At 33.2% G+C, this 26,203-nt stretch overlaps 1 protein-coding gene across 2 annotated transcripts in view; it reads left to right on the plus strand.

Moving 5' to 3' along the window:
• Positions 1–456: 456 nt before the first annotated feature.
• Positions 457–26,203, plus strand: part of LOC143253042 (uncharacterized) — a 30,084-nt gene continuing 4,337 nt past the window's right edge. The window contains exon 1 of one of the 2 annotated variants that reach the window (XM_076506249.1): positions 457–896. In XM_076506249.1, the coding sequence (XP_076362364.1) occupies positions 864–896 (33 nt within the window). In that variant the 5' untranslated portion in view covers positions 457–863. Of the gene's footprint in view, positions 897–17,384; positions 17,655–26,203 lie in introns of those variants that run through there. The other variant, XM_076506178.1, reaches the window with a different exon arrangement.

Raw genomic sequence — 26,203 nt, forward strand, 5'->3', positions numbered from 1 at the left:
GTCTGTGTTTCGGTGAGCTAAAGAATTGTCAATACTGAGTTCTTGGATACAAAGAACAGTTCGAAGTGATGTGAGAAGTTACAATGGTGACCTGATTAAATCCACCTGATAGACAGAGCTTTTAGAGAGAAGATATTTTCAAAGAGTCTACACTTCGAACATGGTGTATGTCGATTGAAAAAAAAAGTGCCCAAAACAGGGGAACGTCATGCTGAGTTTATGAAGGGGATAACACCAAATACAAAACCAGCCTACAACTTCAGTCAAGCAGCACGTGGCAGTCTGTAAAGCGGGCCACGACACATTAGGGCTACCCTGACTGTTTGCTTTTAGTGGCCCTGAATGAAAATGTACACATACCAATCACGCTCTTCAGTTGTATTAGTAAACAAAGCTTCATTCTTCTGTGCCAGCAGATACAGAGTAAAAGCATTACAAGTTTGAGAAAGCCACAGAATAACAAAAACATCGCACACCGCTCATACAGTTCCCAACTTTTCTGTCCCACCTGAAAGTATGCAACATTTGTTGGATAGAACCAGAATTCACTGGTACGTTCACTTATTATTAACACTAAACAATTGAAAAAGATAAAGAAGTACTAGAGTGAAACTGTTAGAAAATTCCATGTAAAAAGAAATTTATTTGTATTAGTGTGAAACCATTCGTGCATGCCATGTGAAAAGAAATTTATTTTCGTTGGAACGACGCAGGTGGACTAACGTTGCTTAATTTGAAGTGACCATTAACGACGATAAACATTTTTCATTTAAAAAAAAAGTTGTGTTGATAAAACGGAATATCTGCGATCGCCAGAAGAAAATGGAATACTTAATGTTGGTCTATTGAAGTTGCTTTCTGACATGGTACAAGTGGATATCAGATCAGCCTTAGCGGTGAGTTAACTGATTCTTGAAAACTAACATGAAACTGCTTTAGATTTATATTACTCGTATAACTAGTGTGTCCCAGAATGACATATAATATCACTTAAAATTATCTATATTTATTCAACAGGTGATTTTATTTTCGTATTCATATATAAATGACTTTTCTTTCCAATAAACATAAATATCTGGTATTTTAAAGACACTTTTTCACTGAAAGCATGACAACAATTTCTTTATTTTTCTGGTATTTTCAAAAACAAAAAAATTAAAACAACAAAAAAAACAGCTGGTTTCTGTGTTGTGACTGTCTTTATGAGTTGAGTGATGTGTTATTCCTTGACGGTAGGGTAAAAGACCAATAAGGGTACTAACATTGTAGCTGTAGTAAATCTTCCTTTCTGGTACAGAGATAGAATGCTGCTCCTACGTTTCTTCTTTTTCCACGAAGCCTTTGTAGTTAACCTGTCAGATTCTGAAAGAGCTTAAAATCAAACTTGCCACGACAAGTCTTTATAAAAGACTGTAGAGAGGATTAAAAACCACACTTGCGTGGATTAAGCACCAGAAGAGGCTGAACTATACACGTACGAAGAATTTCTTTTGGTGCTTCATTAGCGGGTTTTTTTCACCAAATGTTTTCTTTTTAGATCCTTTTCGCTTAAGCTCCATATAACATTTCGAAGATTTATAGGATTAACTTCCGGTGTGTCAGCAGTAAGTTTATGGACTTACAACACTCAAATCTGGTGTTCGATTCTCCGTGGTGGACAGAGTAGAGGTCGCCCATGTGTAATTTTGCATTGAGAAAATAACAACAACAATCTTATGATTAGGTAGACAAGATATTCTGTTCGAAGGATGTTTTAAGGACGTTAGACGTGTTATAAATGTTTTTTTTTAGTCTTAGAAATTTTGTAAATGATGAAGTTATCTCATACTATCTTTTATTTCAGATGGAAACTAAACACTTGTAGCCTGAAATAATCGATTAAGCTTCCGATAAATCCATAAGCATTTAAGCCAAAGTATTTTCTCTGTATTTGTATTGAACATTATTCCGCTACTTATATTAACTACACATATTTTGTAAAAGACCAGTAAAATGTAATGGTATTCAAGTCTGATTACAATAGCAAATGTTTTATTAATTTTGCTAATATTAAACAGAGAAATGAAAATAGCGTTTTAAAATATTGTTTACAGCTTAATACTGCTTGTAATCTTGTCGTGGTGGTTACTTATATACACTGCTGGCCAAAATCTTAAGGCCAATGAACATAAAGAAAAAATATGCATTTTGAGTTGTTAGACTCAACCACTTATTTGAGTAGAGCTTCGAGAGATGAAAATAAGAAAAAGGGAAATAAAAATAAACCTTTTTAGCATTTAATAGGGAAAATGTGAACACTATGAAATAAGCCTAGATACTAGCTGGTCAAAAGTTTAAGACCATACCAAAAAGAAGTCCTAAATAGGGTAGGAAATGCTCAACAAGAGGTCTCAGTAGTGAGTTGCACGGCCGTCACTGCGAATAACTGCAAACATTCGCTTTGGCATGGTTGATACAAACGTTTGCAGAAGGCTGGCTAGAATGTTATTCCAAGTGGTGAAGATGGCTTCACAAAGATCATGCACTGTTTGGAAACGACATTCATTTCTATAGACTTCCCTTGCCATCCACCCCCAAACATTTTCAATGGGGTTCAGTTCGGGCGAACACGCTGGATGGTCCAAAAGAATCATGTTATTCGCCATGAAAAAGTCCTTTGTCCTGCGGGCATTACGGATTGCAGCATTGTCTTACTGAAAGATCCAGTAATTTCCACACAAGCGAGGGCCTTCAGTCAACAAGGATGCTTTCTCCAACATACCAATGTTGCCAGCTGCTGTTTGACGCCCCTGTATAACCTGAAGCTCCATTGTTCCATGGAAGGAGAAAGCACCCCAGATCATGATGGAACCTCCTCCACTGTGTTGTGTAGAAAATGTCTCTGGTGGGATATCCTTATTGTGTCAGTAACGTTGGAAGCCATCTGGACCATCCAGGTTAAATTTTCTCTCATCAGAGAAAAGAAAACCTTTTTCCACTTTTCTACACCTCATGTTTGGTGCTTCTCAGCAAAGTTTAACCGAGCTGTTTCGTGGTGTGGAAGGAGGCGTGGCATTTGAAGACTTTTACAGTGTTTAAAATCTTTCTCTCGTAGATGCCGTCTTATTGTTCATGAGCTGCATTCTGCGTCCGTAAGGGCATTAATCTGGTTCGACGATCGGCTGGTGTCTTGCCGGACAACCCGTCTAATCCTCCTGCTTAGTGCCGACGAAATTTTCTTGGGCCGACCACTTGAAATTCTCGTTCCGTATCCCTTAGGGTCTTTTAAAAAATTTGCAACAGCACTTTCACTACGCCCAATCTCACCTGTAATGGGACGTTGAGAGAGACCTTGCTTTTGCAGCTCCACAATTCTGCTACGTTTAAACTCAGTCATCTTTTTAGCCTTTGCCATGTTTTTACCCAATATAACACAGGAAATGTCAGTGGGAGATGCTGACAACGCTAATGCTTGAACACAATTGACTAAATTTCGTTACGTGTTTACCGATTAACGCTTCGTTTTGATTAGCTAGTATTTTGGCTAATTCCATAGTAATCACATTTTCCCTATTAAATGCTAAAAATGTTTTTAATTTTATTTTTCCTTTTTTATTTTCATTTTTCGAAGCTCTACTCAAATAAGTGGTTGAATCTAACAACTCAAAATGCATATTTTTTCTTTATGCTCATTGGCCTTAAGATTTTGGCCAGCAGTGTATTATACGTGAAAAGTATCATTCGCTTTCTTGTGGTGTTAAATGTTTATGATTATCAAAATATATGTATATGTGTTATTAAGTGCATTTTTCTTATTGGTAACATAAACAACATCAAAAACCGTTATTGTAACAAAGGGACCAAATTCAAAATTTTCCACTTTCTTTTAGTGACTAGGATTTTGAATCGCACAAAAGGAAAACGTTAACCACTTGACTGTATTAAACACAGATGTCAAATTCTTAGGTAAAAATGAGATAATAAAGTGTAATTTGAACATATTGTTTTTACACCGTATTGCATTTAACGATATATGGCCTAAGAATAATATATAACAATGAACAAACCATTAATCGTGAGTCTTATGTAAAAGTAATAGTAAATAATCTGTATAAAGGTGTATTTGATATAAGATGACGCGAATTTCTTAATTTATTATTTACGGTTAATTTTTATGATCAAAATATAAAAACACTTAACTATAAAGCTGATTGACTTTTGACCAAATGTCGTAGGTCGGTTAGGTTTAGTGTAGAAAGACTTCCGAACATTCATTTTAAAAGGCTCTTTCAACATAAAGAATTTAAAGCACAGATTAAGATACAAATTAACGTAAAAATAAGTTTACACACACCATTTTATTAACTTAATATTTACTTGATATATTGATAATTTTATACTTCAAATCTCCAGTTACTTTAGTTTCAATTTTTAGCCGACAACAATGACTATGTAACTGTGAGACCAAAGTTAATTTCATTATTATGTATAATTCAGATTGTTTTTGCGCAAAGCTACACATTAAGCTATTTGTGCTCTTTCTCTCGTCCCCCACTGGTACCGCGGTATGTTTACAGATTTACTGCGCTAAAATTAGAGGTTCGATTACTCTCGGTGAACTCAGCAGATAGCCCTATGTGGTTTTGCTACAAGAAAAAGAAACACACACACTCTTTTTCTATGTATCATGTGAATCAAACTCAGGATTTTAGCGTTGTAAGTCAATAAACTTACAGCTGGCTTACCGAGGAAACTGTTAAGTGGAGAAAATGCCCTACTACATTATTTTTTATTATCTACATTCATAACAATTTTAAGTTTTACCTTTCAAATAGTTAGACGTAACTCAGAGTCCTAGAATCTAAAGAAATAATATCGGTTTGGAAACGGATAACTGTAAAACTTGCATTATTGTTTTTGTTGTAGCAAAACAAAATATAATTTGTGTAAATCATTTTCTTTATTAAACTCTTAATTATAAAACTACAATATCACTTTTTACACTACGAGAACAGGATATATGAAAATTAAAGATAATTATAAACGGGACTTCAGATCAGAAATGTTTTAAAAAGTTTTCGTGATTTTCTTTCAGTTTGTGCTTGGTAAGTCTAATTGTTTAGGATGGAATACTTTTCAGCATAAGAAACTGCGAATGCATTCTGTTACTTCGCATGAATCTTCACAGTGTGTTGATATTTTTGATATAAAAATTAATAATTGTAACTTGCACTAAAGACGATAATTATATTTTGAAAATAATTTTTTCTTTTTAAAAATGCATTGGTCCAGTGTAGCTCAGTAGTTAGAGTTTTTGTTCTGTGTATCTGAGTGTTCATGTTTTGCGGTCCAGTGCAACAAAAATGCGTTGTAATAGCAACGATGAAATCTAACTATTCAGTGGACCGAGAGTTGGAAGTGTGTACTTTTGACATACAGTCCTTTCTGCAGTTTTGCATAAACATTTTGAGACGAACCAAACAAATATGTCTTATAAAAACAGGGAAAAGAAAAGTGTAATGATTCTAATACATAAAATTATTTAACTAAAGTTTTATTTGTTATTATAAATGAAGATTTAAAGTAATTACATAGAATGATTTTTTATTTGAATTTTTTTTTTTGTTTAAGCTCTCGCCAAACATTTCTGTAACCTTTTGTTACGTTGAACATTTTCTTAGCTAAAGATTGGTTTTTTATAGTTAAGTACAATGCTATACAAAGGGTTATTTGAGCTCCGCCCATCACTGGTATCGAAACCCGGTTTCGAGAACTGTAAGTCCGCAGATATACCGTTGTACCACTGGAGGGCTTAAATAAAAAATACACGTTCCGTGAGTAGATTATTCTTTATATAAGATTATTACCGTGAGTAATAAGATGCATGTAATAATTAAAATAGCTTGTCATTTGAAAACAAATCACAACAACAAAAAGTTCGTTATGCAAAATTTACCAGTAGGTTTTTATTTATTCTAACAGTTTGGTATTATTTTAACAGAATTGAAACACTGATGGTTCAGTGGCGACGTTTAACGCTGTAAAATTTGGCGTTAGGTATTCGAGGTGGAAACAGCCCCCAAAAATCAATTTTGCGTGTTTTTTTTCTTGCTTAAGAAGAAACAAATAAATAAACTCCGTAGCTTGTTGGAACATTCTTATTTCTGTTATTAATGACTTTGCAAGTTACGATTTTAAATATGTATTTTCCCGCTATATGGTTTCAATAGACCATATTGTTCGTTTTGATAAAATTAATTTTATTCGTTTACATCATTTAAATCGGGTTCTTTAGATATTAAGTGTTGGATGCTCGTTTATTTAGATGGTTAGTAACAAAATCCTGGGTTTCTTCAGAGTGAGGCCCGGTATGGCCAGGTGGGTTAAAGCGTTCGACTCCACATCCGAGGGTCGCGGGTTCGAATCCACATCGCACCAAACATGCTCGCCCTTTCAGCCGTGAGATTGTTATAATGTAACGGTCAATCCAACTATTCGTTGGTAAAAGAGCAGCCGAAGAATTGGCGGTGGGTGGTGATGACTAGCTGCCTTCCAGTGCTAAATTAGGGACGGTTTGCTTAGATAGCCCTCGAGTAGCTTTGTGCAAAATTAAACAAACAAAGAATTTTTCAGAGTATTAGCTTCTCTCTCGTTTAGACCATTAGTAATAAAATCCAAAACTTCTTCAAGCGTTGGTTTCTCGCTTATTTAGATCATTTTAAACAAAATCCTGGATTCCTTTAGAGTTTAAGTATTGGATTCCTGCTTATTGAAAGCGTTAGTAACAAAATTTTGTGTATCTAGAGAATTGGGGTGTTGTATTCTGGGTGACTTAAAACGTTAATAACAAATTAACTTCGGTTTCTTTATATTTAAGTGTTGTCTTCTTGCTTAGTTAGATAGTTATTAACAAATTAAAGGGTTTCCTTGAGTTTAAATTTTGGATTCCAGTTTATTTAGACCGATAGTAATAAAAATCGTAGGTTTCTTTATAATTTAATTGTTGGATTCTCGCATATTTAGACAGTAAGAAAACCATGTAGTTACATAGAATATAACCTAATACTTGTTTTTCAGAAATTACAGTTATTTCCTTATTTTTTTCTTACTTAGTTGAGAAACCTGTTCATCAGCGATTTAAGAACAGAAAGGAACTATTTGTAAATATTAATACACGTAAACGGCTTCTTAAAGTGCATCATTACGTTTACTCACTCGATGATTGAAAAAGTAGCTAAACAAGTTCCCGAGGTAAACTGAGCTCGCACTGTGACCTTGTGTACGGGATCATGTGAAATATTTAGGTAGTTCAAATAGGATGATGTGAAATATTTAGGTAGTTTGAGCTTAGCATCTGGACATCTTTTCAATCACGTAAATTTATATCTATAATGCAATTAAAAACAAAACGTTTATATTTCAGGTTGATACAAATTAAATGGCATAGTTGACAGTCAGAAGTTTTGTATCCCGCAATTAGTGTTGATAGAAATATTTTAAAATGAGAAACTGTTTTTAAAATGACAAAGAGTTTCAACCGATCGCAGTGGCTGGAAAATATTATATGCAAGTTATCTAGTATTAAGCTAGTTTAAATATTTTAAATTGTAGTTTTTTTTCATCTGTTGTTAAAGAGATAAAAAGAAGATTTTGTGGCTTATTTTTAGAGCTATAGAGCACTGCATAAGTCAAGTAAAAGAAGACAATTATAACAAAGTTTCGTCGAGACATGTAGAGTGTATTTAAATGGAGGCTACTGATCGTTTCAATAAAGATGTTCTAGATACAGATAAGTGTTCTATTTTAATTAATTACTTTATTTTAACTTTAATGCAGGCCGTTCGTACTCATACACAGTAATTAAATAGCATCAATCGCACCTACATTTCATTGTTACACAAGAAAACATGTGATGATTCAATAAACGATCTCAAAGGAGAGTATTGGTCATTAACCCTGATCTTTTAAATGAACACAAAGTGAAGTTAACTTTACACTTGATAATGGAGTAATAAGAATGTAATAAGTAGTAATTTACATAGTAACAACATGTATACAGAGAGGCATTATACAATTTACTAAGTCACGTGACAACCAAGCCGATTTAAACTCGTAGTGTAATGATATAAAGTTACTGTGGAATATAATTTAAGCACTATATTTTGGCATTGTTTGGCGTTCATAAGTAGTGTGATACCATAGAAATATGATGAATTTTAGGAGTGGTATGTAATATGTAACAATCCTATCCAGTGTAAAATATTCATACGTTCTGATTATATAGATATGTTCGGATCTGATATTTAGAATTATCAAAACGGAAATATCCATTGCACTTAATGGCATTGTAAAACAAAGGAGTATGAATCAATTTGGGGTAGCAGGACCATTAAGAAAGAAGCATGTAAAAGAGTCGTACATCAATTGGGATAACCAAAGTGCAGCGTTTCATAATAAGTGATTATCTATGAAGGTTAATGACAAAATCCGTCTACATATCTCAGGCAAAAGTGTTCAACATAATCAAGAATAATCTTCATCTGGAAGAATGACTCAAGTTACTTCCGCAACATGTCTAAGAAAAGAAGACCAACTGTAGAAAATTGTAGAAACAACACCTAGCCGGGAAAATGACAATGCTATAATAAATATTGTGCTATTTTCAACTAGTCAACTGGTGAAAAGCATTTCTAAAGTGGAACTCAGCACGTCGCAAACTTTTTCAAACGCATTCACAATCACTGCTCGATACTATTTCAAGGGCAAGTTGGAGATCAGTAGAGTGAATACAAAAATCAAAGTGAGCTCTGTTTTACTATTATGTTTTATGCTCTTCGTAACACACATAAATGGCAACTTTGTACGGATACGAGGCCTAAAGGTATGGGTTCACCAAGATAAGGTTTCCAGTCGTTCGACCGTCACAAACCTCAAGTAGCTGGAGAATAAAACTGACATCCATGTTTTTTCACAAGGAACTATAACAGTGAAAGTCCCCAAACCCGGCACCTATACCATATATGTACGATTAAAGTGTTGAAACGAGAGTCGAAAATCCATCATTATCGTAAGCTAGATGAATTGTAGATAAAATGAGGATTGGGATATTTTGTACATGATACCTTAGAATAGAACTTTTGCAATAGAAAGTACGTTGAAGGAATATTGTCAAGGATCACAGTCATTAGACAGAGCGTGACCAGAGACAACTACTTTCAAGTGTAGATGTTACAAAAAGTTTGACACATTTTAGGTAGAGACTCGTAATTATTTACAATATTTCTTCTTCAATACGGGGTTCGTCCAATGAGTACATTCAGTTAAAGAAATACAACATTGAATAATTTCAAATTACAAACAGCGCTAAAAGTACTTTAAAATAGAACAATAAAAACACGTAATGTATAAACTTTTGAGTTATACATCACATTACGTGTATTAAGATTAATCACATTTCATGACAATAGTGTTATTATTCTGTAAGGAAACATAAAGAATGGTTGTGTAAACTATAAAACTTTACTTATATATTTTTTCGTAGAAATGAAAATAGACGGTTTATTCGTTGTTTTTCTTTTTTTGCGTAAGCTATACAAACGAATATTTGCGCATGGTCGTCCCTAATTTTAAACTAATCTACTAGAGGGAAGAGAGCTACTTAAAGGCGTCCACAAACAACTTCAGTGCTACTATAATTGAGAATTTAGGTTTTATTGCTATCTTACACCCCATTCACGACCTTATACTACAGAAGTCGATATTTGTATGTGTTTGAAACAATGAAACGCGAACCGTTGATTTCGGACGTACAGTTGCGCACACTGACTACTGGATCTTGTCCGACCCTAGATTATAGAAAAAATGTAAACATAAAATAAAAGATGATTATTAAGAAAGTTTTTGTATTTGGATAAATAATATCTTAGAAACTTTTGCCACATTGGAACAAAACTTCTCTGGAGATGTGCTGAGAATCAAAAGCGTTATTCAAGAAAGTTTTAACATAGTATATTACTGATATAAGCTGTAATGTAATTCTGACACATATCTATTGTTGGAAGTAATATTTCTATGTTTACGTTTGATGTTTGTGATGTTTTGATAACAGCAGTTTTAGAACACCCGTTATTATTATTATTTTATTATCCATTAAATAAAATGTTTGTTTGTTTTGGTTTAAAGCAAAGCTGCATTAGGCCATTTACTGTATCCAACGCAGAAAATCGAATTCCAAATTGTAGTGTTGTAAGTCCGTAAACTTACTAGTGTCCCACTGGGGAATACTAGGTAGAAATGTTTCCTATTTTATATATAATTCAAATGTTGGATTGTCGATAACATATGGTTTGAGTATTATCGAGTTTTCTATTTCCTGTTTATCTTCCGTAATTCTTATTTGTAACATATGTCATTGTTTTAACTATTTTCACTGAAAAGATACGAAGTATATTTCATTCTTCTCCCTACCAAATGATCTCGTGTTTCATGGTTTAGATTCAAAGGTATTCGTTATTGTGTGTTGTCTTCTGATTTTCTAAGCATTCTTGGGAAGATTTCCCAGAAACAGATAATTTTTTCTTATTTTATCTTTTATTTGGTCTCTTTTGTCTTCGAAACCATTTTTTGTTAAAGTAAGTATTGTTAATGTGGATATTTTGTATGTATATTCTCTTTTCCTGTGGTTTCGATTTTGTTGGCACTGTGTTTTTCGGAGTTAATGATTCCGTTCGTTATACACTGCAGATCCGTGTCTATTTATCTCTCAGTGTCTCTTGAGTTCCTACTAATACTAATAATAGGAAGTTTATGTTGTTGCCACCATTACATTCACCTTAGTCCAGCATGGCCAGGTGGGTTAAGGTGTTCGACTCGTAATCTGAGGGTCACTGGTTTGAATCCCTATCTCACCAAACATGCTCGCCCTTTCAGTCGTAGGGGCGTTATAATGTTACGATTAATCCCACTATTCATTGGTAAAAGAGTATCCCAACAGTTTGCGGTGGGTGGTGATGACTAGCTGCCTTCCCTCTAATCTTACACTACTAAATTAGGGACAGCTAGCGCAGATAGCCCTCGAGTAGCTTTGCGCAAAACTAAAAAAAAAACGTACAGATACCTTAAATGTACAAAGCTATTTTAAATGAAACAGCAAAAACTCAAAGTATTTTAAGTTATTTAGTCACTTAAATCACGTAGTTATTTTCAGTCGTGTTATATAATTACTTAGATACCGGCTTAGTATATTTTTTTGTTGTTTTTTTTTACTTTATTGCAGTAATTTTTTTCTTTGACATCGAACAAAACAGCTAAGCCAGTTTACTTAGTGTTTTTGTTTTACTGTCCCTGATTTTGTATCTCAGGACGGCTGGTATGGGTATTAACACTATTACTAATAAAGCAGAAAACAACGTTTCGACCTTCTTAGGTCATCTTAAGATTAACAAATAGAGAGATGAAGATGACCTAAGAAGGTCGAAATGTTGTTCTCTGCTTTATCAGTAAAAGTGTTAATATCCATGCCAGACGTTCTGAGATACATTTTGACTTCAAGTGTGTTTCTAGTCACCACGAATGTCTCTGATGTTATTATTCATTGCTTTTTTATTGAAAGTGTTCATTGCCGCATCTACACGATGTAGAGTACTTTGTTTTTAGATGTCTTTATCTTTGTCTTCTTCTTGAGTCTTTTGTACTGTTTATGTACTATTGTTTAAATGCAACTTGAAAATAAACCTTAAGGAACAATTGAAGAATGGGGTTTTTCACATATATTTTGGTTTAATTCTTGATCTTTTGCTGAAACATCAGCTTTCGGGCATGATATTGTTATTGTGTGACTTTTACCCTTTCATAATGTAGTTCGACTAAATTAGTAACACTTTAAGTAAACAAATTACTCGCTATGCTTTGTTTTACATACTTTTTTTTTTCTGTACGTACTATATTCCTACTCTAAAATCCAAGAAATTCAGTCAAACTAATACATCGATTTCCCACTAGATGGCTTTGATATACTTTCACACGTGTCAATTTGTTTTTAAAATTTACACGACGGATTTTGCGCATTTTTGGAAAACAAATTTGATTAAATAAAAATCTGTTATTCATATGACTATAACATGCAGTCCGGTACTGTTTATCTATAAACTGGCATATGAATAAATGAACCAACAAAAGAGAGAGTTAGAAAAGGAAGTAAAAGTAAAAAATAAAAAAAATTGCAACTATACTAAAAAGTAGTATACCACAACATGAAGCAATATGTATTCAAATAATAAATGTTATTCTGTGGTTCAAGCAGTTTTGTTAGGTGAAATGATGTAATAAAAATTTTGTAAATTAAAAAAAAACGATAGCAAAAGTCATCATGAAATGAAATCTGTAGTTATGTGACTGTTACCACTCAGTTTTGGCCTATTTGTTTCTAAATCTTCGCCATCATTCGTTACTTTTTAAAGTATTATACCATGTGTGTAAATAGTGTTTGAAACAACGATTTCTTACATACCGTTCAACCTAATTGAAAAGTTCTAATATTGTACGAATGGTCTCTTTGGTAATGACTTGTTGGTGAAAATGTGTTTGTGTGTATGTTTTCTTCTGGCAAAGCCACAGCGGATTATCTGCTGAGTGACTTGTTGGAGAAAAAAGATAGATCCAAAATGTAAATTTTACATGACTCTGATTTTGAATCCGAAAGGCCTAAGTTAAAATGAATGCGAAGAAAAAACGACAACCAAAAACATTTGCACTTTACGTGATTTTTATGAGTAGTTGAAAGTACCTGTTGAGGACGCAGAGATAGTATAAAGAATAATGTTAGATAATGTTCCCATTCCATTTTTCTTTTCTTATTTAATCTCTAATGACCTCATTAGATGTTAATTACGTAAGCTGCTTTGTAGAAGATAATAACTGATTGTTTGACGAATTAAATACATGTGTTTTTAAACTGAAACCAGACGTTAATAAAAGAAGTAAAAATGTCTCTATTTCAAGGTATTTTTATCCTTCTTTTCAAACAAACGTTCTAAAATTAAATTGTACATCGCCGGGCAAATTCTCCTTGCCATACTAAACATTGTTGGTAATCGAGCCAGATACAGTTACGACAGAAAGTGTTCGTACCCCTGCGTCCCGAGTGGTTTTTTACTCATAACTTAAAAAGTATTATGATTAAACTAACACACATCTACATAAAATTTTATGTAAATTAAACGACAAATAAACTGTTTATAAACAAATAACCAAAATTATGAGGAGCAGAAAATGTTCGTACAGTTCAGAACATGTGAAAAACTGATATTCCCGTAAAACTTTTGTTTAGTTTGGCAAATAAACTACATTATATCAATCCAAAACTAGACACTGGGTTCATAATTATCGAAATTTAGTCAGCAAAAAATATACTTCCTGTCATTTAGCGCCGTCTTCGTCATTATCTGCTTGGTCATCATGGCGAACAGAAAACAACTATTTAGTGATTTAAAAAACCGAATTATTGTAAAATACAAGTCTCGTGTGTCTCTTTCCGGTATTGCTACACAACTTAATGTGCCGAAATATACTGTTCAAAGCATAATTGCCAAGTTTAAGCTTACAGGATTAACTGCTAACCTCCCTCGTTCCGGACGCCCCACCAAAATTCCAGAGAGAACCAAACGGAAGGTTCTCAGAGAAGTTAGTAGAAACCCTTGTTTAACACGTAATGACATACAAAAGCTGGTAAGGGAAACTGGGGTTGAAGTAAAACCTCTACAGTTACGAACATGTTACGCTCTTCTGGGTTCAAAGAATGCCGTCCTCGTAGAACTCCATATTTTAAGCCTGTTTATTTAGAAGCACGATTGAGGTATGCAAGAAAGCATGTAGATAAACCCTTTACCTATTGGAAGAGTATTCTTTAGTCAGACAAGACTAAAAATCGAGCTTTTCGGCCACAATGATGTTCGCTATATTTTCCGTAGGAAGGGGGAACGAAATATTCCAAAGAACACAGTCCCTACAGTTAAACACGGAGGTGGCTCGATTATGCTATGGGATTTCTTCAGCTTTTCTGGTGTAGGCAGCCTTCACGCGTCAACGGAATCATGAAGAAAGAAAAGTACGTTGATATATTAGGCACTTATATCAAGAATGATGCTTGGAACTTGCGGCTTGGGCGTCGTCGGATCTTCCAGCACGACAATGACCCGAAGTACACATCGAAATATGTGCAATCCTGGTTGCAGAGGAACCACATAGCGTTCTGGAGTGGCCATCGCAGTCACCCGATCTCAATCCAATTAAAAACGTTTGGCATGAGTTGAAGACCAAGGTTCATCAGCTTCATCCGAAAAACTTGCAAGAGTTGGAGGCCTTCTGTAAAGACGAATGGAAGAAAATACCAGTCGAGTACTGTCAAACGATCATGGAGAGCTATGAGAAGAGATTGCGCCAAGTAATTTACCTGAAAGGCTACACAGCTGACCATTAAAGTAGACGTTCGAACACTTTCTGCTCCTCCTATGTTTGGTTATTTGTTTATAAACAGTTTATTTGTCGTTAAATTTACATACAAATTTAAATAGATGTGTGTTAGTATAATATTTATAATACATTATACTTTCATTATCCTAATCATGATACTTTTTAAGTTATGAGGAAAAAACTACTCACGACGCAGAGGTACGAACACTTTCTGTCGTAACTGTAACTGGATGACTGATGTTAATCACGCATACACAGACACACACATAATGTATCATATTTATAAAAAGAAGCGTAGACCTGTAATTTGTAATTGTTTGCCAGCATTCGGTAAAGTTTTGTTTGGTGAATTTCACCCAAAGCTTCATGAAAACTATCTGCGCTAGTTGTCACAAATTTTGAAGTGATGCATTTTAAGGAAGGCAACTATTCAAAATCATCCACTGCTAACCATCGGGCTGATTTTTAAAGAACTAATGGCGAAATTTTGATTACTAATCATATAACGATTAATTTATCAGTGTAAGAATAAAGGGAAGGCAGCTAGTCATCAACAACTCTTGGGCTACTATTTTATCAACGGATTGCGGGATTGGCCGTAAAATTGGAATGCCTCCACAGCTGAAAGGGCGAGCATGTTGGGTGTGACAGACATTGGAACTTTCGCCCCTGAGATTATTAGAAGCGCGCACTAACCACCTGGCCATGCCGGGCTTCAGCTAAAAAAAGTAAAAAAAACAATAAAAACATTTTGTTTGCTTCGGTAGAACATACATTAAAATACTTCATCTTGCGTCTCAAAAACATAGTAAAACATCTCGTCTCGCTTCAAAAGAACAAATATTGAAACATTCAGTCTTGTTTCATCAGAACAGACCAAAAAATCTCATCTTAATTCTACAAGACTTACTAAAATACCTTACCTTGTTTTATAAGAACACTTACTTAAATAAACACCTTGTCTTGCTTCAGCAGAACATTAAAACATCTCATCGTAGTTAGAGTGTGTTTTTTTGTTTGAATTTCGCCCAAAACTACACGAGGGCTCTCTGCGCATCATAATTAGACAGAGTGTTTCAACACCTTGTCTTTCTTTGGCGCAAAGTATGCTAGACTTAATGCTTCGTTCTGACGGAACTCAGTAAAACATCTTATCCTGTTTTGATACAGCACACCCTCACCTTACTTCGATAAAACGTATACTGAAACGTTTCGTGTTACTTCGTTAGAAGATGGATTCCAAAACACTTCGTGATACTTCCATAGGACGTATACAAAAATACCTTGTCGTGGTACTTCCTTAGGATGTGTACAAAACCGCCTTGTCATGATACTTCCATAGGACGTATACAAAAATACCTTGTCGTGGTACTTCCATAGGGCGTATATAAAAACACCTTGTCGTGGTACTTCCGTAGGACGTATACAAAAATACTATGTAGTGGTACTTTCATAGGGCGTGCACAAAAATGCCTCGTTACTTAGGATAAGCTCAAATATTGTTATTGAATCTTTATCAATAACTTGTTCTATATAAATGATCTTGTGATAATTTGATCTTAGCTGGACAGGTAAGGCTTACTGATTAACTGACGAAAATACATATGCAGGCTTCAATAGTAAAGACAACTCGGATTTATACAATCGTATACGTTCCCTTTCACTACATATAAAATGGGTTCTTCTGTTCAGTGAGATAGCTACTCACTTCTCGGAGATATTTCGGAAAAAAATATCCTACCTTTTTTTTTTTACTCTTATGCCCGAAAAATACATTACTCAGTTTAAAATAGGCGAAGATTCGATAAGAATAATAAAAATTTACTATTAGAAAAGAAGGATTAAATTTATTATTTCAAAGAAGATTTACACTCACACTGCTAGTAGTTCTTAGTTCTATTAAATAAGATGTGTCACCACTAACAAAGATATACATGTTAAGCAACACTTGATGAAAATAAAAATGGTAAGGTACCGAGTGTTATCAACATATGATAACACAGTGTCGAGTTACTAACAAAAAGACTACCTGTAAGGCTGGTGAGAGTTAAAGCTTGCGAATTTGACTCTCAGGCACCGACATTCTGCTGTTTCCTTTCTCTCACGTTGTAGCTAATTTCATTTATCTCGTCATTTGTAAATGTTATTGTAATATGAACACAAAATAGTTAATAGTTTTTTTATAAGCCCAATGTTTATCATCAGTCAGTTTTTAACATCTAGTTTGCTTTTACTTTAACAAGTGGGAAAAGCTGATAATAAGATGTTAAAAAAATATGTTAAATAAACAGTAAAATAAAGTAGATCTTAATACAAATTACGGTAAATTTTTAAAAATTACAAAATTTTCAATATGGTGTCTTACATATCAATGAAATACTTTTTTGTTGTTGTTGTAGAAAGTGCTTGCAAGCATTGGCGGAAACGATGCCCGGGGTTTTATGCCAGGTACATTATTGATCTTAGGTACCTTGAAATGTTCTACGTCGTCACTGGAAAACTCCATGCCTTATGTACACTTAATTTTATACATTTTGATCCCTATAAACATTTACTTACTTTACTATTAATTCTACAGCACTCCACACCCACATGTATATGTAATTTGAAATAAACATGACCCATTCACTTTCGGATAATGTGTTACAAGAAATCTCGCATTTTCTACCGCCTCGGTTTGCAACATTTAACTGGAAATGACCCCAGTTTCTAGAAAGTTGCTCGGACTGGGTCAGCGTTCGATAAAGCATGCTGGTTTCGCTTGAAAGCGTTTTTACCCCGAATATCAAGCTTCATCCCTGGAATTTACAAAGAATTATATTTTGATGGAAGAAAACACGCTCTTGGGAGCAAGAGTGAGTTTTTGGAAACATATATATTTGTTCTTATGTATGCGTGTGTACTATGTGGAAGGACAGTTACAGGAGAAATTTTATGCAAATACGTTTACACACATCCACCAGTGTAGGTGCAAATATCGAGATAGTTGACAAACTTGTGAGAACTTACAAACATTGAAATGTGAAAAAAGTTGCATCACTGTTCACAGCGCAGTCTCCTTCTTTGAGTTGCAAGAAACATACACGTGGTCGTTCTCTTCAAAGAAAAGTTGAACACATTGTTGCTGCGCAGAGCTAAGTGTTTAAACTTATCAAATGTTGTCGACAAAAGCTATCAATACTCTTCTTCTCTTCAGATTGGCAATGGTAAGTTTTCAAGTTTGTATTACAAGCATGTTACTTTAACCGTACGCTTTACTACCCCCCTGATATCTCTGTATTATTCAGGCCAGTGGTGTCAGAAATTGTCAAATTTTCATTGACAGATACAATGAAAAATTCGAATTTTTTGTTAGTGATCCTGTTTACAAGATCCCACTATTATACTTTTAATGATTATTTTACACATCATTCAATTCAAGTTAAGCTAGTTTACACAGAGGGCGCTATGAAATTCTTTTAATAACTATCTGCTATGAATTTAACAGAATCAATAGAACTCTTTGGAAAAAAGCTTTCTTATTTTACAGTTTATATAATTTAAGTAAAAACAGTAACAAAAATAAAATATTAATTATTTGTATAAGTTCTTTAGTTTAGTAATATACATATTTTGTAACGATATCAATAAGGAACAAAATAGGAGAATTACAAATTTGCAGTGTAAAGAAAGCAATGTTAATACATTTTAGCAAACTTGTGGAGAAAATACACTAAATAATATCTAATCATAGAACTTCTTAGTTACTTTGACAGATTTCATTTTCTGTGACGTCACACGTTCGGCTTTGTTAAATAATTGTTGAGTGTAAAAGAAAAGCACGTTTTACAGGGTGGCCTGATTTCAGCATTCATTTCATGTTGAAGCTCTGATTAATATTATATCTCTTTAAACACAAGCTCCGATAGAAAATACTCTTTCCATTTTCTGACGAAATATTTCTCTTTTTAAAACATTTTTATATTGTAGTCTATCTTGTTTATCAGTTGTATAACGTCATATGAAGACTTATTGAAGTTGTTCAGGTTTTTATTTCACGTCAAATAATCTAATACAAAAAGACTGAATAAACACGTCAGAATTCAGAATTTCCTCATTATTTACTATTATGACAAACCCACAGTTCTGAGTACTCTAACAAATTTTGAACATAAAAACATCATAGGTTGCTTCATGTTGTTTCACAATATCTGAGCAATACGTGTATGAGAATAATGATTGAAATCGATATAGTTCTGTAAATATGATATAAGAGGTAAATTTAGACAATTTAAGAAGGATTTTCGTACATCCGGTTTAGTTTGATTCTTGTTATTACAGAGTATTTACCAAGAATTAAACAATGCCAAATATATGAAAACTCTTTTTAAATAGTCTAAAGTCACTTCTTATGTCGTATTCAGTACTGTTTTTAAATAGGTTGCTTGACCTTTTGCTCTAATATTCCTTCTCCTTCTCAACATTTTTTGTTTAAATATAAAATACTATGCGAAGATTTTGTGTTGAAAACCAGCTCGAACATTAAGAACTGGGGATTTGGTTTTATGACAAATGTTGGTGTATAAAACTTCAATATACTGCTTGAATGCTAACTCTGATGAGGACTTTTAAACACTGGTTGTTTTACTTCTTTAGTTGCGCTTTACAAGCCAGTTCAACTTTTCCCACCAAATATGAATTCGCCTGCAAGTTCACACTAACGTGCTAGATAAAATAAGTAATGGTACGTACAGAATCAGTACTATAAAGAAAGAAAGATACGGTAAACATCTAGAAAATTAACTTTTGTTTACAGTCGAGGTGATCAGAAGAAAGTAATGAAGAGTGTGATTATGTTTTATATACGCTCTGTGTAGCTGACAGCTTTTGCAGATTCTTGTTCGGTACTTGGGTGAATTATTTGATGTTAGGGTAACTATAAACATGAGTCACTGTCTATTCATAGTCAGGTGTAAAATGGTGAATAATAGCAGACGACTGCCTAGATTCAAGTTAAATTACTCATGGTGAGCTGTTTGACTTAGCACATCCGATTACACATAAAGGCGGCGTCTCTGTTAGAATAAACCAAAAATTCACAAAAGCCATTTCAATCTGAAATATTCAATGTTTCCAAAAATAAATTAGTTGAGGTAACAAAAGAGTAATACAAATGTTTTTACTTTTCAATACTTTTACTTTTATAACTTCTCTAAATACTTAACACGAATGATCCTGATTCACTGAATAATTATTTTACTTTTAGATGTCTGACATTAAGAGTTGACTGTTACAGTTGTAACAACTACAGGTGAAACTGTAGATTATATCAAGCGGTCACAGCTCGAACACTCGGAGTTTGCGATCCGCAGACCAGCACCTAACCACTACGACATACCTAGTCCAAATTACTGTAATCTATATCAAAATGCTATGGATTTCAAATATATGTCATTGTTTTGTTTATGTGGATGTATTCCTACTGTAAAACAAAAAACAACCAATTAAAAGTTCAGTGTGCAGTGTTTGGAAAACTGTTATTGTAGACAAACAGGTATTGTAATTTCTTCTCGAGAACTGCTGAATCACGTCTCAATAGGTAACTCTGAGTCTAAGGTTTAAATCAACCTTGACCTACTTATGGGGCAATGCCCTCCTCTCACGTGGCTAATTATCGATTTCTTCTTTGGGCGTGTACCTGAAATCCACAATTCAGTGACTCATACAAATTAAATTTCATTAAAAGAACCTCTACTTTTCTCCAGAGCATTTCACGCTTGCATGAAATTAGGCTTTTTATTTCCCCTACACTAATATTTTTTTTACAGAACAACTCAAATAGAATTTATATGTTTTGATGGAATAATAGGACAAAGTAGAAATAAAGTAATTTAAAAGCAATTAAGACAAATTCAATATAAGCATTGTTTAATAAGTATGTTTTTTTATAGATTAGTGAAAGTTATTTGATGTTAAGTTTCTCAGTCATTTCTTTTAAATTCCATTCAACAACTCAAGTTAGTGTTTAATGAACAGAATAATTAATTGAAATATACAATAGTGACAATTTATACAACAGAAAAATTCCAATTTTAATAATTAGAACCTTTCGACTCATAGCATTTAGTATTCATCAGGTAAGAGCAATATTTAATGACACATTCAATGTAACTCTTGCCTGATGATGACTTGATGATGGGTCGACACTTTGCAATTATTAAAATCGGAGTTTGACTACCATAGACGTTGTTGTTATTTTTTGAAATAGTAGTTCCACGTAGCATAGTTATATATTCTACATTCCTTAAGCTTGTATAAGTGTAAATTATTTAGGTTCACCAGAATGGGCATACTTTATGTTTTTGTTACACGCCTTGTTGAGAAACAATAAGCTATTAAATTAATCTGACTGCGAAAAACTATATGATGATTTTAAAAAGATCACTTTCATCTTTTATTGTTTAATCTAAACCTAATAACTATTGATATCCACTTGTTTCTTTTTTCTATATAACAGTTTCATTTATTATATTTTTATTTAGGATATTTTGTGTGGTCAGTTCAGGTAAACTATCTTAAATATTTAATTTCCTAGTGTTTGCCAAGTTCATACTCAAAATGTTTAAAAAGAGGTTTTAATTTGTGAGATAAAAAGGCAACACATATTGTGCAAAACATGCTAATGCTACAGGAGCCTGGAGATAAGCCCTCTGTAGGAAATTTGTAAAACAAATGGGTGCTAGGAGAATACATATGGAAGCAATTCTGCATGAAACATGGTTTTAAAAAATAGCATAGCTATTCATATAAAATCCACAAACATCCAATGAAAAGTCAACAACTCATCATTCTGTTGTAACATTGCACGGGGAGTTAGACATAAACTGGCATAAATATATTTGTGTTATTATAGTAAAGTGTCATACTTTCTACATGCAGAAGAGTTATTAATTGTCAGATTATATTACTCATTTAAGCATTTCTGTAAAACAATACAATATTAGCTATTTAAATCATTGATTATCATGTATGTACATGTATGCACTACTGAAATAACATGTTAGCATGTTCCATTCTTCTAGGATGCTTTTCCATATACAACTTACATTCAATTTCAATGTTGATAGCAGTGTCATAATAATTATATATTAAACATAGACACTCGGTCTTTTTTTACGGTTTCTGTACACCTAAAGTAACTATTAAACTGTTGAAGAGCACATGCTGAACGTTCACAAAAACATGAAGTTAGTGGCAGTTTGGTAAAGATATCTGGTACAATGAAGCACGATTTTAAGTCTGGAGTAGTGTAGAAAGCCATCTTGTTTTTCTTTATTAGAGAATTGTAGACTGTGTGAAAAATGTTAAATTCAATAAGCAGCTGCAATATAATTATACAAACATATATTTCGTTTCACGTCACAAAAATAGGGGGTTCACTGAACTATTTCTCCTCCCCCGTGTATGTGTACATGTTTTTAAAAAGTACATTGTTTTGTCGTTTTGTGGCCTTTCTTCTCGTTTAAAGGATTTCCTTACTATTTTTGTTTTATTCAAAGTGGTGAGTTAAGTAAACATTCTTCGCATTTTCATTTATATTACTTTTTTTGTTTTTAACTTTTGAAGAACGTAACGCATTTATGGGTGTGTAGGTATCATTTTAAAATGGTTTAAATCGACTTTCAAAACAAAATATTCAGGAAGCACTCATATAATATTTTGGTGTTTCTAAAAATCTTTCTTTTTTCTCATAACACATGATTTTAACTACATGAAAAACTTAAGCCTTTTGTGAAATATTCAGTTACGAAGCCATTTACAAACTTGCTTTATCTATGTCTGATAATTTTCAGAAATATGAAAAATAGTCATGTGAATTACCTATTTTTAACCAGTTGCTTCTATTTGCCTATGCCTAAAATTTGAATAATTTACGTAATCACAAGCATTATTTCAGATATTTAAAGTTCAGTAACTTTTCAGATTTACGTATGACATTTTAGGTATTTCCAGAATACCAGAAACAAGATTCATGGCTCATAACTCATTACAGCAAAAGTGTATTCCAAACTGTATGGACGTGGATGCACCATATTCAATATTCGATTAAACAAAATTATACAAAAATTTGCAGTGGGCGCTGTTGGCAAGCTTCAAATTAAAGAACTTATAAAAACGAGAAGTGATAACTATCGATAAACTGTAATAACAGCCACTTGCATGTTAAGTTTTCAAAACTTTAGTGATACATGGTAACTATAAAATAAAAATAATAATTTAGTTTTTAAGAGGAAAGAAGAAATGACGTTTAAGTTGGCTGTTCTGTAAAATGTTCAACCAAAGTTTCTCACGATATTAAATGTTTTAATGTATAATCATTCTTCTTTTATTATCATTATTGTAAAATGTTTACTAGTAACTGATAATTCAATAATGACGAGTGTTTAAACATGGGGTATATTTGTAACTTCATATTCAAAATTTAAAGAACAAATGGATTTTATTCAGTGTCAGTTTATTACAGAAACAATAGTAAAAGTCTAAATGAAAACAAAAAGTTTACAGAAATACAATGTTGTGCAAAAGTATTAGGAAAAGAGAATATTTTATCATTCTTTCCATTTTATGGGGCTGATTCTTCCATGCTATTACAGAATGTAAATTTCATCACTAGGTAATGCTTCACTGATCCCTGTTAACAATTAAATGAACCAGGATAAGTATACTTATCATTTGTTAGAATTCTCATATACTTGTATCAAGGGAATCTCATAAGGGTTCTGCTTGAACTAACATACTTATAAAATTTAGAGTCTGAAATAATTGTCATGGTACCCTATGCAGTGTCTTAACTATATAAAAAAGAGCTAGCATATGGTATCGGTATATGCTTGAAGAAATCAAGTTAATATCACTCCGCGGTCCAAAAAACGCAGAGAATTGTCAGTAGGGCAAAGACTTAGCTTAAATGCTTTACGTAATGCTTGTTGGACTCTCCGACAAATTGCTGTAGACTTAAAATATTCTCCAAACATTGTGAAGTACACACTAGATCGTGAGTCCAAGACACGTAAACTTGAAAATATGAGAGGAAAAGGCAGAACACCTAAACTCGATTATACTGGTGTTAAGTGTCTTTGTTTATACAGACTTCGGACAGAAGAAAGATTGCCAATGATCTCAAGCATGAAATAAACAACCAAGTACCATATCATAGAAAAGTGTCTAGATCAACAGTATCAGGAAGACTCAACAGAATAGACTATTTCGTCATGTAGTAATTAAAAACCTTTATATCAAGCTACAAATATTGTCAAGAGACTTAGATTTACTAAAAAGTAACAAAACTGGATTGTTGATGATTAAAAAAGGATATAATGGACGGATAAGTCCAAGTTTGAAATGTTTGGTTCAAAGTGTAGGAGGTACGTCTGGTGGAAGAAATGTGAAAGATACTTATCTCAATGCACAGAACTTACTATGAAGCATGGAGGAAATGGTGTGATAATTTGGGGTATTTTTCTGTTGAGGCGACAAGCGATATTTGCAATATAGATGGAATAATGGGCCAGCGCAAGCACCATCAGGTACTGATCCATCAGTGATTTGTGTATTATTGGTAAAGGATTCTACTACCAAGAAGATAATGATCTCAAACACTCATCCTATCTATGAAGAAATTATTTAGCTGAGAAAAAAAGCTGCTGAAATCGTCCAAATGATACAATAGTCCCACAGAGCCCCGACCTCAACACAATTGAGCAGATTTGGGATATGATAAATCAAAAACTTGACAAATCAATGTTACTTTCAGAGAAACTTTATGGGAATGTATTAGAGATATTTGGAGGGTAATCTCAAAGGATACTTTAGTCTAATATGTTGAAGCAATGCCTGAAAGACTGTCTGCAGTTATTAAAACAAAAGGGGACACACAAAATATTAACTGTTTGTTGAACTCAAACACTTCCACTGAGTTTTTGTTGTACTAAATATGAAGATTAATAAAATGTTGATGTTTCACCTGTGATTTACCTTCCATTGTTCTTTGAAAATAGCCTGAAATCTAATTTTTGACTTTGTCCTAACACTGTTGCTCAATATTGTATGTATAATTTTGAGCTACATCTGTGAGCATCTAATGTGTTAGGATATTTTTGCTTGTGCTTGTTAGATAATAGCTAAGAAGTACTTAATATTAGCACAGGCACCTTTCGTCTCTGAAGACAACATGTTTGTTTGAAGTTAAGCACAAAGCTACACAATGGGTTATCTTTACTCTGTCCACGTTGTCCCTAGCGTCATAAGTCCGCAAACATACCGCTGTGTCACTAGGGGCTAAGAAAAATAGCATTCCATTTTATCATTCACAAAATATCACCCAGTTTCTAACGTTGTAAGTCCGTAGACATATCGCCGTGCCACTGGGGGGGTTACAAGAGCATAACTTCTAAAACAAATATTAAATGTCTTATCTCAAACCAGTGTTTTAAAAAAATACTTGTTAAAGTAAACAAGGTTAAAACTGACACACAATTTCTTGTTAAGTGACTATTCAAAATAACGGATAGCACGATGAAAATTTTTGTTTTCTTAATCAGTCATTGACTGTGAAAGAAAACATGTTAAAAGCTTAACGACTCGAGCTACTCCTCTGAGTTAAACCTGTTTCGATGAATATCACTTCTTAGTAACCCTAGAATAGGCCATAAAAAAACTAAAAGTGTGTCAGAAGTAGTAAAGTTTTACGCACGTACATTTATGGCAATTATTTCATAAATATGAATTTTTTTACTCTTTTATACATTGATAGGAATACAAGGATGCCTAACTTGTTTATAAATGGCGTAGATCCTCCCCCTGGTAACTCTTTGACAAGCTCGTTGGCCTATTACGAGTAACAATACCTGTTATGGCCAGAACACAGTTAGTCTCATTTGTATAACTGTTATTAACACTAAACATAGGTTTTTAATATGCAGGCTCTAATTAGAAAAGAAATTATAGTTTTATAATTGTCTCTGTCTTTTTTCCTTTGATTAATAATGTTATCGCAATTTTTTTTTTGTTTTCGCAAATAACAATGTTTTTCTTGTTTGTTTGTTTTTGTCGAGAGGTAATAAAACGAATAAATATTTTATTATTTTCAGGTCAAATACTATTTTGATGTTAAGATGGATATTATAGTTTTCCAATTATCTCTTTCTTCTCCTTTAATTTTGCTGTAATTTAGCTGAACGTTTAATATTATCGCAATAACATTTTTTTTTAAATGACGATGTCTTTTTATTTTTGACAAAAGGTAATTTACAAGAAAATTTATGAAGCTGATCAATAGGATATAATTATAGTTATCGAAGGCGGGTGAAGTGGTTTTAAAGGTAGCAAAGAATTTGGAACATCTTTCTTATAAAGTGCAATTAAATCTACGGATTGACAACGCTAAATATCCCCTATGTGGACACAGCAGATAAGTCCGATAACAAAAATGCACAAAGTACAATTAACTCAATATACAGAATGCCGAGTCTTGCTATTTGCCTATAAAAGCATTGACATTTCTCATTTATATTTTCTTTTTTCACGACGACATGTATAGTATCAGAAGATATTGTTCTTACTAAGATTCATTAATAAGAGTCAAATTTTATTCGGGTATTGCCTATTGGATAGCATATTGGGCCGCGGAAGAATAGGTCTAGTGCTAAAACTTGCAATATACCGTTGAACTTGCTTTGCACTTTCAGCTGTAGACACGTTATAATAATAGCAGTCA

The sequence above is a fragment of the Tachypleus tridentatus genome, chromosome 1, assembly GCF_004210375.1.
Source record: "Tachypleus tridentatus isolate NWPU-2018 chromosome 1, ASM421037v1, whole genome shotgun sequence".
In the NCBI taxonomy this organism is placed as follows: Eukaryota; Metazoa; Arthropoda; class Merostomata; order Xiphosura; family Limulidae; genus Tachypleus; species Tachypleus tridentatus.